The sequence below is a fragment of the Schistocerca gregaria genome, chromosome 2 (genome assembly GCF_023897955.1).
Source record: "Schistocerca gregaria isolate iqSchGreg1 chromosome 2, iqSchGreg1.2, whole genome shotgun sequence".
Lineage (NCBI taxonomy): Eukaryota > Metazoa > Arthropoda > Insecta > Orthoptera > Acrididae > Schistocerca > Schistocerca gregaria.
Genome location: NC_064921.1, coordinates 698,034,514 through 698,047,836, shown reverse-complemented (window position 1 = coordinate 698,047,836; position 13,323 = coordinate 698,034,514). Strand labels below are relative to the sequence as shown.

General features: G+C 42.9%; 1 protein-coding gene across 1 annotated transcript in view; it reads right to left on the bottom strand.

The window, feature by feature from the left end:
• LOC126334785 (uncharacterized) overlaps positions 1-13,323 on the bottom strand; it is a 199,574-nt gene that overhangs the window by 113,811 nt on the left and 72,440 nt on the right. Inside the window, exon 3 of the mRNA XM_049997387.1 lies at positions 7,001-7,089. Within this exon, the coding sequence (XP_049853344.1) occupies positions 7,001-7,089 (89 nt within the window). The remainder of the gene's footprint in view (positions 1-7,000; positions 7,090-13,323) is intronic.

Sequence of the window (13,323 nt, the reverse complement as noted above, 5' to 3'; positions counted from 1 at the left end):
CAGCTTGCTCTTTTCTCACATGATATACTGAGAACTAATGATGAAGGGCAACAGGCAGATTCAATATTTCTAGATTTCCGGAAAGCATTTGACACGATGCCCCAATGCAGGCTGTTAACGAAGGTACGAGGATATGGAATAAATTCAAAGATATATGAGTGGCTCGAAGACTTTTCAAATAATAGAATCCAGTAAGATGACCTCGACGGCGAGTGTTCATCAGAGAGTGCGAAAGGACCACTGTTATTATCTATATACATTAATGATTTGGCGGACAGGGTGCGCAGCGATCTCCAGTTGTTTTCTGATGATGCTGTCATGTACGGTAAGGTGTCGAAGTTGAATGACCGTAGGAAGATACAAGACGACTTAGACAAAAGAGCAATTTGTGTGATGAATGGCAGTTAGCCCTAAATGTGGAAAAAAACTGAGTTCATGCGGATGAGTAGGAAGAAAAAACTTGTAATTTTCGGATACAGTGTTACTAGTGTCCTGCTTGACACAGTCAAGTCGTTTAAATATCTGGTCGTAACGTTGCAAAGTGATATGAAGTGGAACTAGCATGTGAAAACTTTGGTAGGGAAGGCAAATGGTCGAGTTCGGTTTATTGGGAGCATTTTAGGAAAGAGTGGTTCACTTGTAAAGGATGTCGACGCTGGTGCGACTATTCTTGAGTACTGCTCGAGTGTTTAGGATCCGTACCAGTCGGATTGAAGGAAGACATTGAAGCAATTCAGAGGCAGGCGGCTAGATTTGCTACCGGTAGGTTCGAACAACACGTAAGTGTTAAGGAGATGCTTCGGGGACTCAAATGGGAATTCCTGGAGGGGAGGCAACGTTCTTTTCGAGAAACACTATTGAGAAAACTTTGAGAACCGGCATTTGGAGCTGACTGCCGAACGGTTCTACTACTGCCAACATAATCGCGCGTAAGGACCACTGTCGAAGTAGATGTAAAAATGACTTGTTTCAGTGTCCCTGATTCGACTTTTCTTTGGTTCCAGAATCTCTGTGCACCTTATCGCCTTATTTTTGTTGAGTATATTTTCTAATAATAAAAAAATTTTTGCTTGTATATTAGGTGAAGTATTTAATTAATTATTACTTTAGAACAAAAGTTGAAATGTGTGTGTGAATGTTTTCGTTATGATTGTTGTATTAGTATTTCTGACAAGTCTATGTAAAATTTGTAACACTGTTAATTTTTCTGTAATGCCGGCGTTCAAGGTATATATGCTTGCCATAATTGTTGTATCAGTGCGTGTCTAAATTGGGTTTTTGTTCGTTTATGTATGGTTCCTATTACTGGTATGAGTTAACCCTGTAAACCTCACATAATGTGTTCAATCAATTCTGATGTGCTTGCAGTGTGACTGGGTGCGAAAATCGTTGTTGATGAAGCCATATTGTAAACTTAAGGTGTAAAAGAGTTCTTTTTATGACGCCTGGAATGGCTTTCTTTCGATTTTTGACATCCTCAAGAACTAAAATCTGTGAATCATGGTGTCAGTGAAGTTATTAACAGAATGAATGGAAGAGGGTTTGAGAAATCAAAGAAGTGAAAATTGTAAAGGTTAATGAATTAATTATTAGTACGTCCTGATGTTTTTTGTTCTCTTTCAGCTCATAACTAACTCTGGGTGCTGGTATCAGTCTCCAACGGGAGCAGATGCTGGCATAAGATTTCGAAAGGCACAGGCGCTGCCCTCAGACTATAACGGTGACTTCTGGTTTCTTAAGCACTCCTTCGCTGGGTGACATGTAGGATCTAGTAGCCTTTCTTAATCCGGAATGACTTATGTGGAGACGTACGACTTATTCAATTCCATGCGAATGATTCTATAAGTTGCTTGCTTCTGATTCTCGAGGGACGTCATCGTAGTGAGTCGTGTTCACTGTTAACCCATTTCCGCAATGTTGTTCACCGAGTGTCAAGGGCGTGTGTTTAATTTGTTACATGTCTGACCAGCAAGCCCTTTATATGAGATGATCCATGCAACGTTTCTCTGCTGCTACTGAATGAAAGTTTGACTAAGATCCTCAGAGCTGATACCTTCATTTTGTCCTACCAGTTTTCCTGTGACCCACCGAGAAGTGTTTAACAAGTGATTCTTTCCCCCAGTTTTATTCCTCATTCATGCGTAAATATTCTGTAGATATTTTTCTCATTTGTGTGACGAGGAGAAACAGTAAACTGAATAAATCTGAACTTAATGTATCTCTTCATTAGTTAGATAAACCCCCTACCATTTAAATAATTAATGCAAAACCGGCAAGATGGTTCATTTAAGAGGGCTTTACTGAGTTATCCTTTGCATGAGATTTTGACATTACGTATCTGAACAAAAGGGCGCCGTTCTGAAACGCAGTAGTTCAGACTGGTTCAACCATTAAACCGACAGTTAAGCCGACGCTTACGTTGGTATCATGCAATACGATTCTGTACATTCAGGTAATATGGCCCGAAAAGGAAATTCCCGAATCACGCATTACACGGAATTTCTATGCCTGTTTCTGTCATAGCAGATACCTTTCATTCACCATGTTACATGCCTAACAGCAACATCAGCGCTTGAAATTGCGTAATGCGTGATCCCTTAGCAGATAGCTAGTAAATGTCCTTCCATACTATTTTTAGTACTCAATTTCGACGCAAAAAAAAGAAAGGTAGAAGAAGGTTAAAGAGAGGAGTGGGGTTGTAGTTAGGGACTAATAAGTACGTCTATCACGTTTTTTCCATTGTATCACTAAATACGTTACTACTTATTATTGCTCGTATTTGAGCGAAAATAAAGGACGAAAGTGACTCTCGAATGGCCTACCATTGGCAAGTAACACAGCTCTATGAAACATGACCATACACAGAAATAACTACTGCAGTCTAGTATTGCACTTGCGGAAGCGTTGGGATGACGTATTACACCACGTCCACAAGCGCCAGTGACTATCCAGCAGCTATTAACCGCGCTGGGGGTGAATGGAAAGCCATACTACAAGAATTCCTTACCAGTCTTGTGGCCAGCATGGTAGCACGAGACAGAGCATGCATTGCCATCCGTGGTGATCACTCACCCCGTTTTGTAATGTCCATGGGACCGTCACGAATCGCATTGACTTCAGTGCAATTATTGTCTTTCAATAAAATATCGTTTCTTTCATGCTATTGCGCATTTCTTTCAGTTACCTCGTGTACTATACTGCAGTAGTTCTTTCTATGCATGGTGCAAGTTTCATCAAGCTATGTTACTTGGCAGTGACACATCATGGGGAAGTTATCTTCGTCCTTAGGTTTTACACACCGGGGTAGAGTCACAAAATATGATTTTGAGACTAGTAAAAATGGAAGATATAAAAATGGTTCAAATGGCTCTAAGCAGTATGGGACTTAACATCTGAGGTCATCAGTCCCCTAGACTTAGAACTACTTAAAACTAACTAACCTAAGAAAATCACACACGTCCATGCCCGAGGCAGGATTCGAACCTGCGACCGTAGCAGCAGCGCGGTTCCGGTAGCGCCTAGAGCCGCTTGGTCATAGCGGCGGCTGGAAGATTTACTGAACTTAAGTACTTCTGTTAGCCTTATGCACTACAGATCTCGTGTTTCTCTAACATTTGTTTCGTGGCTCTTTAAGTCTCCATGCATAGTATCGCTCCCCCCCCCCCCCCCCCATTATTTAATTACTGGAATTATCGTGTCATCTGTTAGTGGAAGTGTTCATGTTAATTTGTTGCCAGTCGAGCGCTCCAGCGACTGATATCCACAAAACATATTAACGAAAATATTCTCTCTGAAGCTAAAGCAGAAGTTACTTTACGTAATACTGTGTAGACCTCACTCCTTCGTAAAAGATGCTTTAGATGGGGCAGCAGTGAGGTCGAGCGCATCGGACATCTCATTCGCTCTGATTCATTTCGTGATGTTCATTCGCTACAAGAAATTTTATCTCCCTTGGCGGAAAGAATTTAATACAGTTTTCGACGTCTCTCCGACGTCAGTCATTAGCGACGGTGCTGTATAAGTTTGAGAGCACTGCATAATGTAGGCTCTCGGTGAAGTTCACTAAATGCTGTGAATGTTGAGGTCAAATTGCTAGGCTCGCTTAAAATTTAGAAATTTTCCGGGGACGAAAACAAATCTCTCAGCAAGGGATAGACGATAATGTGACAGTTCTTGCCACCACTGATTATTGCCGTGTCTGAGTCACAAGCCAATCATTGGCTAAAACGCATGAATGTTTAAACAATATAGGGAGCCGCCTGAAGCTCGCAAAATATGAGAATGTCGGCAGCACTTGAGTGCGCCAGGTGAGTTTTGAATCCTCTTTGTCGAAGGATGTATTCGGTACAAGTTCTGGAGTCAACAGTTAGTGATCGACCCAGTTAGCCTTCAAATAGAGGAACCAGTACGAGAAATCGCATGTTGCTTTCTCGTACATGGATGTTAGGGCTCTGAACATTTTTTCCGTATGTTAAAGGCCAGTGTTTATTCATAGTGCATCCGTAGATGATATGTTAGATAGCTGGAGACTGTCCTTCCGCAAGAGATGGTCCTACTGTGCTGTAATTAAAGTACAGTAAGTAAATAACGATTGTTTTTGCGGGAATCTGAGGTGTTATCCCTAGCCTACGTTGTAGTTCTCTTGTTTTGTCTATGTGGATATTTCGGCCGAAGCGGCAAGAAACGACTTAAGGTGGTGGATTACTTGTTAACATTAAATGCTTTCCAGTCAACTGTCGGACAGTCGCATTTATCTGAACGCACTTAGACTGCTGCAGAGCATTTATGTCTGATTCCTGAGTTTAGCTATTTTAAGCGTCTCTTTTGTGACGAAGGGGGGCTGTCGGCCCTTCTGAACGCTATTCTATGAGTGTAAAAGTGCCGAGAATTTATCTTTCTCTACCGACAAACGTTTAGTTTGTAATAAATGGGTTATTAAGTAACAAAATTTGTTTTGAATGCAACGTATTGCTAGGAGCACATGGATTCTTGCCTCGGACATTAGTGAAACTTCGTGAGAGGTCGTGACATCACTAAGGGGCAGGGCAGGAACATTTAACACAGATTGTATTGCAGAATATTTTTTCACGTAGTGAAAACAGAAAGTGGCAATCCTGGGTCAGCCCCCGGTAGATGAGTGGTCAACGCTACAGCATGTCAATACTAAGGGCCCGGGTTCGATTCCCGGCTTGATCGGAGCTTTCCTCCGCTCAGGGACTGGGTGTTGTGTTGTCCTAATCATCATCATGTTAGTCGGCCGTGGTGGCCGAGCGGTTCTAGTCGCTTCAGTCCGGAACCGCGCGACTGCTACGGTCGCCAGTTCAAATCCTGCCTCGGGCATGGATGTGTGTGATGTCCTTAGGTTAGTTAGGTTTAAATAGTTCTAAGTTCTAGGGGACTGATGACCTCAGATGTTAAGTCCCATGGTGCTCAGAGCCATTTGAGCCATTTGATTTGGCGATCCTGGAAAACTTCAACCATTATACATACATTCAAGAGAAAATGGATTAAAGATAACTGCTCTACCTCTGTTCGGGGAAAAACTCCACCGGCAGGGTGAGCTGCTGATCACAGGGACGACTGGTGGCGAGATATTCTCGTCCGAGGGATATGTAGGAGGGAAATAATCGTTTGCTAGGTTTTACGCCAGTAAACAACACGGGAACCTTCTGCCGAATCACGTGCATCCGTTTGCTGGTTTACAGCGCTGTCTGGTAATATCTGACCCCGTCGAGAGAATACACCATCTTGTCACACCTTGTTTGGATTAAAATGAATTGAGAATCTTGACTTACTCTAACACGGCATATTCATTGCCCCCACTATTATTATTATTACTATTACTATTACTATTATTATTATTATTATTATCATTCATACTGTGTGCGGCTCATGTATTGTGTTCTTTGGCAGTGTTGAGTCTCCAATGATGTAAGAGAGGACGTGAAATAAATGAATATAATACTACAGCTCACAGAGCAGACAGTTTAAAACTTATAAAAAAAAGTCTGCTTTGAGGAAAATACGTGTTTGAGACCATGCAGTAAAATCTATGGAAGCGTTTAATATTTATTGCTTTTAGAAACTGAGTGGGATCAGCAACCTGTTTTTTGGGAAATTTTTTTCTGACCTGAAGTATGAGAGTCCCGTTTTAGTAGGAGCTTCTTGAAGTGAATCACACCACCATCGCTAGATTACCGGCTCTATTGAACCGAGCAACCTGACCACCTGGACCAGATAATACGTCCAGATTGCCATCTGACAGCTGTCGAGCTTTCGCCTGTCTTGCCGGTTTGCTGTAAGCCAGACAGCACTCCTTTCGTGACTCACGATTACGCTGACACCGCACCTGGCAGCCCGTCCAGACGGGATAAATTCCCTTCTTCTTTCTAGGTCTCATGACCTGCTTTTTCTCACTTCATAACAGCAGTGCCTGACAAGATTTGCAGGACAAGCCATTGACCCGGAGGCGGATGCGAAAGCCGTTGCCTAATGACTCGCATCCTTATCTCTGTAGTATCTACACGAAAGAACGTGACGGCGGCGAATAGCTGTCTAGGTCTCGTTTAGTGGTGGGAGACATCTGTCATTTCTGGTCAGCACTTCCGATATCGTAGACTTTCTGTAATGGAGGACTGTAAAAAAGAAAACGTGTTTCTTGACCAGTTTCGAAGGTCCGGGAGTGGTCGTTGCACCGGACCACACTGTTTCTTGATCCGTTTTGACTTCGCAGTAAGTGTCTGTTTGCTAAAAACTTTAATCTACGCAATATATTCAAAACAGTGATTTTCATTTCATGAGGCCAATTAGCTACATATTACCCGCTCTACTGCAAACAGTTGATTTTAAGCATTGTTACTGATATTGCTGGATTATATCTTAACTTTTATGTTGTTAAGTCATAATTACTATTCTGTGTATTACCCACTATGCAATCAGTTAGTAATTTTGCGCAAAAGGATAAAATTGTGTACGCTACACCTTTTGGTATATTTCTTACCTCATCGATGAGCTCTAAGCTGTCGCTGGTGCTGGAGCATTCCTTGTGACAGTGCCCAACATCGGTCTTGATTGGCTTCCCGTTCAGTCCTGTGGAAGAATGGAAGGTTTCATTTCCATATTTAAAATGTAGGTAGTGTAGCTGCACTACAATATTATTCAAAAGCAGCTGTTAACTGATGTGTAACAAAAAAGCATCAACTTCACATGAAATGCTTCTGTTATGTTCGTAGGCACCTTTGCATTTGCAGTCTTACTTCCGTGATACCTGTTACCACTGATTCAAGCAGTAAAGTTATGAATACATTTGTCGCAATAAACTTCCTAGAATAGCTTCAGGAACGCGGCGTTTTGCTTCTGTAGCTCAAGTTAGGTCGACTAGTCAATAATATTATTTGTTCGCACGCCGGGTGAATCAGCGTGGACTAATTCTATAGATTTTTGTCCTTAGTTAGGCAGCTTTTAAATAATTTACTAGGCAGTTTTTGTTGTAGCTATTTAAGAATGTTACTGTATTATTTATTAGTAATATTATCAACACTATCTGCCCACATAGCCGTACATGTTAAAGTACTGCTTCCGCGATAGCGAGGTACATCGGTCCACGAGCTAATCCGTCTGGTGGATTAACGATGACAGTCAGTATTCCGGTGGACGTAGTTTTCAGGCCGTTTTCCGCATCCCACCAGGTGAATATTGGGTTGGTACCCAAGTCCCGTCTCAGTTCTACGATTCGCATACATTTAGAAAAAAATTATTAAAGCACATCTTCTAAACACCAGGAGCTTCCACTTTCACATGCAGACAGTTGGTGTACACACATTCCATCGGGAGGGGGGGGGGGGGGTGTTCACTGTGTGGCGACAGGAAGGGCATCCGGCTACCCCTTATATTAACCATAGGAAATGCGTTGAAAATCATTCCGAACCTGTGCCGATGCAGGAAAAAGGGACAATAAAGAGAAAAAAGGAAGATTAGTAATACTATTAACACTGACGTACTAACACGGAAATTAAAAATATTCTTGTGTTGCGCAGAAGGTGAATTTTTATTTTCTTTAGTCAAATACTATTTTAATATATACTTTCTTTGTGTTTTTGTTGTTGTTGGAACAAATACGACACGTTATTGACGTAGACATTGGTATCACATTCATTGTTGATAAAAGAAAGTCAACAGCAGCACTAGTAGTTCCATGTCTCCACTGACCTACAGAGTGCAATCAATCCGGAGTTCGAATACGTCTACCAAAGATGACTCGGGAGTCATCTACAGTAACCAAAACCCTCTCAATAGAGAAATATTCAGTTGAACTTCAGTTTATTTACTGCCGCTGTATTTGCAGTCCCAGATCCATAGTAATTATATAAATGAATTTCGAATCTGTTTTCATTCAGAATTATCTGAATTTGTAGATCATTGTACATGTTGCTCGTACATACTACACGTTTCGAATATTTTTCTGTACGTATCCTACCCATATGACACACTCTTCCCTTAGCTCTCGTCCATTTTAACTCTCTTCTTTCTTAACCCTCTATATCTCGTCTTTAGATCAATTCTCTTCTGTACCTACAAATTGTAACGTAACAACTTTCGGAAGTACAATACTGAAAATGTCAGATTGTCGCAATAAAACTTCTTAATGCATTGTATGTATTTCGCACCCATGTTCTACCATCAACATGTCTGAACCAAAGTGTACATGTAACACAATTTGTCACACGCAGCTACCGATGTGCCTTATCACGTTTTTCTTTGATTTAGTTCTGCAACCTTTGTAATAACTGAAATTACAATTGTCTTTTAACATACTTCATTTCTTATGGCCTGTTAATATATATAAGTTGATTTCAGCACTAATTTATCCACATAGCTAAATAATATAACATTTGTAGTGCATTTAAAATGAATTTGCTGATCCGCTACATACTCAATTGCAAGCGAATTAAAGGTAGACGCTGTGCCCTAACGGAGAGCCTCCTGTCATCATAGCGAATTGAATCGTTCGGCATGTTACAGAAGTGTGGATTGTTGCGCATACGAGACTGGAATAGAAGGGAGAACCGATAGAGGTACTCAGGGTACCCTCCGCTACACACCGTCAGGTGGCTTGCAGAGTATGGATGTAGATGTAGATTTTGAAAGCACGTAGGTGGGTTACAATTGAGCTAACCAAAAATGGTTCAGATGGCTCTAAGCACTATGGGGCTTAACATCGGAGGTCATTAGTCCCCTAGACTTAGAACTACTTAAACCTAACCAACCTAAGGACATCACACACATCCATGCCCGAGGCAGGATTCGAACCTGCTACCGTAGCAGCAGCGCAGTGCCGGACTGAAGCGCCTAGAACCGCTCGGCCACAGTGGCCGGCTAGGGTTAATCACTCGCCAATTTAATGCGGAGCAACGGTGATTAGTGAGTAGCGGTTCTATCAGAAATCACCTCTTCACTGTGGGCTAAAAGAGCCATAACTCGTATGTGTACCCCCACCTTCTGCTATTCATTTAGCTAAGAAATTATCATAGACGCTGGAACATCTCCATTGCATGCACGAAGTGCCGAAGATTAGCTTGACAGATGAAGCGCGGTACACTTTGGTTCATGATCATGGTAGAATATGAGTGCGTCGAGAATCACATGACGCGATGCTTCCCGCTTGTCAACATAGCACTATTTAGAAAGGAAGTATCTCCTCATGACATAATTCCCCTTATTTTTCACCCGTCTCTCACCAGTGAACAATGTAGGAACCTACTGTACTATCATCTGCTTTCGGTTGTTTACTTACGCTATACCATATGCTATCTGTGCCTTGAGCGAGATAATGTCCATTTCCGTAGTTCTCAGAAGGTCTCTGAACGGTCTGAGAGAGACGAGGTTGTAGCGTAATTTTCGAACTGCTCCAGTGTCTCAGAGATCTGTTACACGGATGTCACGGCTCATCTTCCTCCTTCCTTTCTGCTCACAACAGACACTGCACAAGCACTTACCGTAGTGCTCTCCACAATACAGGTTTCGGTATGTCTCATATCATGACGGAGAGCAACGGCAAGCTTTTCGCAAGTTGTCATTGTTAAGGACAGTGAGGGATACTAGCGTTGTCCCCAATAAATAAGTCTAAAGCGGTAATTATAGTAATGTAAACAAGTGGAAACAAGAAGACCGAGGTGCCTCCTGCATATTTTGTAATGTTTCTGTTTGCGGCTAGAGTAATCGATAGTCTCGACAGACCTTTTCTGAAGAGGACTACGTTTCTCTGTCGACATCAGATGAGACGTCTTTTGATCTACGACGCACATGCCGGAACTCCTCCACACTGCTGGATTATTTGAAGTGATATGTGGTTGTGGCAAAGTATGTATTGGCGAATCTGGAAGGATAATCAAAGAACGCGTTAAAGAGCACGAACGCCGTACACCTTAAGACAAAATGTCAAATCAACGGTTGTGGAAAACCCGAATAATGCGGCAGGATATGGATTTTAAGAATATTCGTGATCTAGGTAGAGACAGTAATATTTTGTACAAAGACATTCCATGAAGCAGTGAAAATATCGAAGAATGAGTACAGTTTCAACAGAGATTACTTCTACAGGCCTCCGTCTTCGTGTATACCCAGATCTGTAGCGAAAGAGGAACATAGATAACTATGAGAAAACAGCCGAGACGGCACACAACGTTATTTTGGACTCACCCGCTCCTTCAGTATTTATCCAACGACGACGACGTACCAGTAGCAGCCTGAAGATTTTTAGCCTGTTACTTGACTTCTCCGAAAAACACGAGGAAATGGCTTTTTATAAATGAGCACGACTCTGTTTTCCGTCAGTGTGCAGCCATTCAGGGATACCAATGAAATCCTGAAGAAGATCGCAGCAGAGGGATCGAAACATCGAGCATCGAAAAATTTGAAAAGCAATATGATCTGACCTAACGACTCAAAATATCTTATCAGAAAGTGTGGAACTGTCTTTTTCTTTGTATTTTGCTTTTACTTATTTATAGTCAAAAATGGATATTTTAAATATTTTGCAGGTCAGATAAATGGAATCAGCCCTGATCTTACGCTATTAACGCATCTCATGGTCTGCTGCGTTCCGGTCAGTATCGATGTTTCGTTAATCATTAGGTTACATGAAATTAATAAGGAAATATTTACAGTTCTCTTTTATAAAAAGTTTCGCAATTGGGAAGTTCTAAACTAAGAGGTTTGGTAGTTACTTAAGGATAGCAAAAAAGGAAATACAGTCATAAATTTGTGACAGTACAGCTTATAGCGCAAAAGAAGAGAAATATCGCTGCACAGAGATACATGAAGTATTTCAGCGTAATGTAGGACCGTCACCATATTTATGATTACTCTCTCCCAGCCGTCTCAGTATGGCATTGTACAGGTCTACTAACGCCTTGCGTTATTTCATCTCGTAAAGCTTGCATTTCATAGAGATGTGTATGTGGGACTGGAGTCCTAGCAGCACGCCCAGCTTCAGTTTGAGACAAGTATGATACGTGGCTGGTCGTGGGAGAGTAACCATGGGTTCTATCAGGAACAACAAATCTAACGTGGCAGCTTTTGTATTAAGAAACACTTCAATTACAGAGCTGTTAATCACGCCTAGCTGAAACTAGAGGGAGACTTAACTGGAGAATATGCTATCTAACGTAAATGTAATAATGTTTTCTAATCGTTTGAAAGATAAAATTACATCTGTGCATAAATACATTGGAAGAAAACTTTGTTATAGCAATTCCATTTTCACGACTGAAATGTGTTAACGTACGCATAAATTCACGTGTGATTGACCTTCAGTGCTTCACAAACGTTCCTTCTGCCTCAGGTTTTTCTCGTATTCTTTACTTATCTTTATAGTCCTGTTGTAGAATGCACACTTCTCGATTCCAGGTGAAACACCAGTATGGATGTACTTCTCCCGTACTTGGGCTCTGTAGACGCTAAAGGTAAACATACTGGTTAGAGTCCCCGATTTAAAAAGTTGTGACAGTGAATAACATTTATTCACCCGCTGTTCAAGTCTATGATAATCCTTTCTTCCATCAGACTGAACATAGCACATACCATGCAAGTGGGCAAAGATAATAAATATGTCAAAAGCAGGTTTTATCATATACACTCCTGGAAATGGAAAAAAGAACACATTGACACCGGTGTGTCAGACCCACAATACTTGCTCCGGACACTGCGAGAGGGCTGTACAAGCAATGATCACACGCACGGCACAGCGGACACACCAGGAACCGCGGTGTTGGCCGTCGAATGGCGCTAGCTGCGCAGCATTTGTGCACCGCCGCCGGGTGGACGTACCGCCGAATTGCTCAACACGTGCGGCGTGAGGTCTCCACAGTACATCGATGTTGTCGCCAGTGGTCGGCGGAAGATGCACGTGCCCGTCGACCTGGGACCGGACCGCAGCGACGCACGGATGCACGCCAAGACCGTAGGATCCTACGCAGTGCCGTAGGGGACCGCACCGCCACTTCCCAGCAAATTAGGGACACTGTTGCTCCTGGGGTATCGGCGAGGACCATTCGCAACCGTCTCCATGAAGCTGGGCTACGGTCCCGCACACCGTTAGGCCGTCTTCCGCTCACGCCCCAACATCGTGCAGCCCGCCTCCAGTGGTGTCGCGACAGGCGTGAATGGAGGGACGAATGGAGACGTGTCGTCTTCAGCGATGAGAGTCGCTTCTGCCTTGGTGCCAATGATGGTGGTATGCGTGTTTGGCGCCGTGCAGGTGAGCGCCACAATCAGGACTGCATACGACCGAGGCACACAGGGCCAACACCCGTCATCATGGTGTGGGGACCGATCTCCTACACTGGCCGTACACCTCTGGTGATCGTCGAGGGGACACTGAATACTGCACGGTACATCCAAACCGTCATCGAACCCATCGTTCTACCATTCCTTACCATTCCTAGACCGGCAAGGGGACTTGCTGTTCCAACAGGACAATGCACGTCCGCATGTATCCCGTGCCACCCAACGTGCTCTAGAAGGTGTAAGTCAACTACCCTGGCCAGAAAGATCTCCGGATCTGTCCCCCATTGAGCATGTTTGGGACTGGATGAAGCGTCGTCTCACGCGGTCTGCACGTTCAGCACGAACGCTGGTCCAACTGAGGCGCCAGGTGGAAATGGCAGCCTGCATTGCTGCGAAAGGTGGATATACATTGTACTAGCGCCGACATTGTGCATGCTCTGTTGCCTGTGTCAATGTGCCTGTGTTTCTGTCAGTGTGATCATGTGATGTATCTGACCTCAGGAATGTGTCAATAAAGTTTCCCCTTCCTGGGACAAT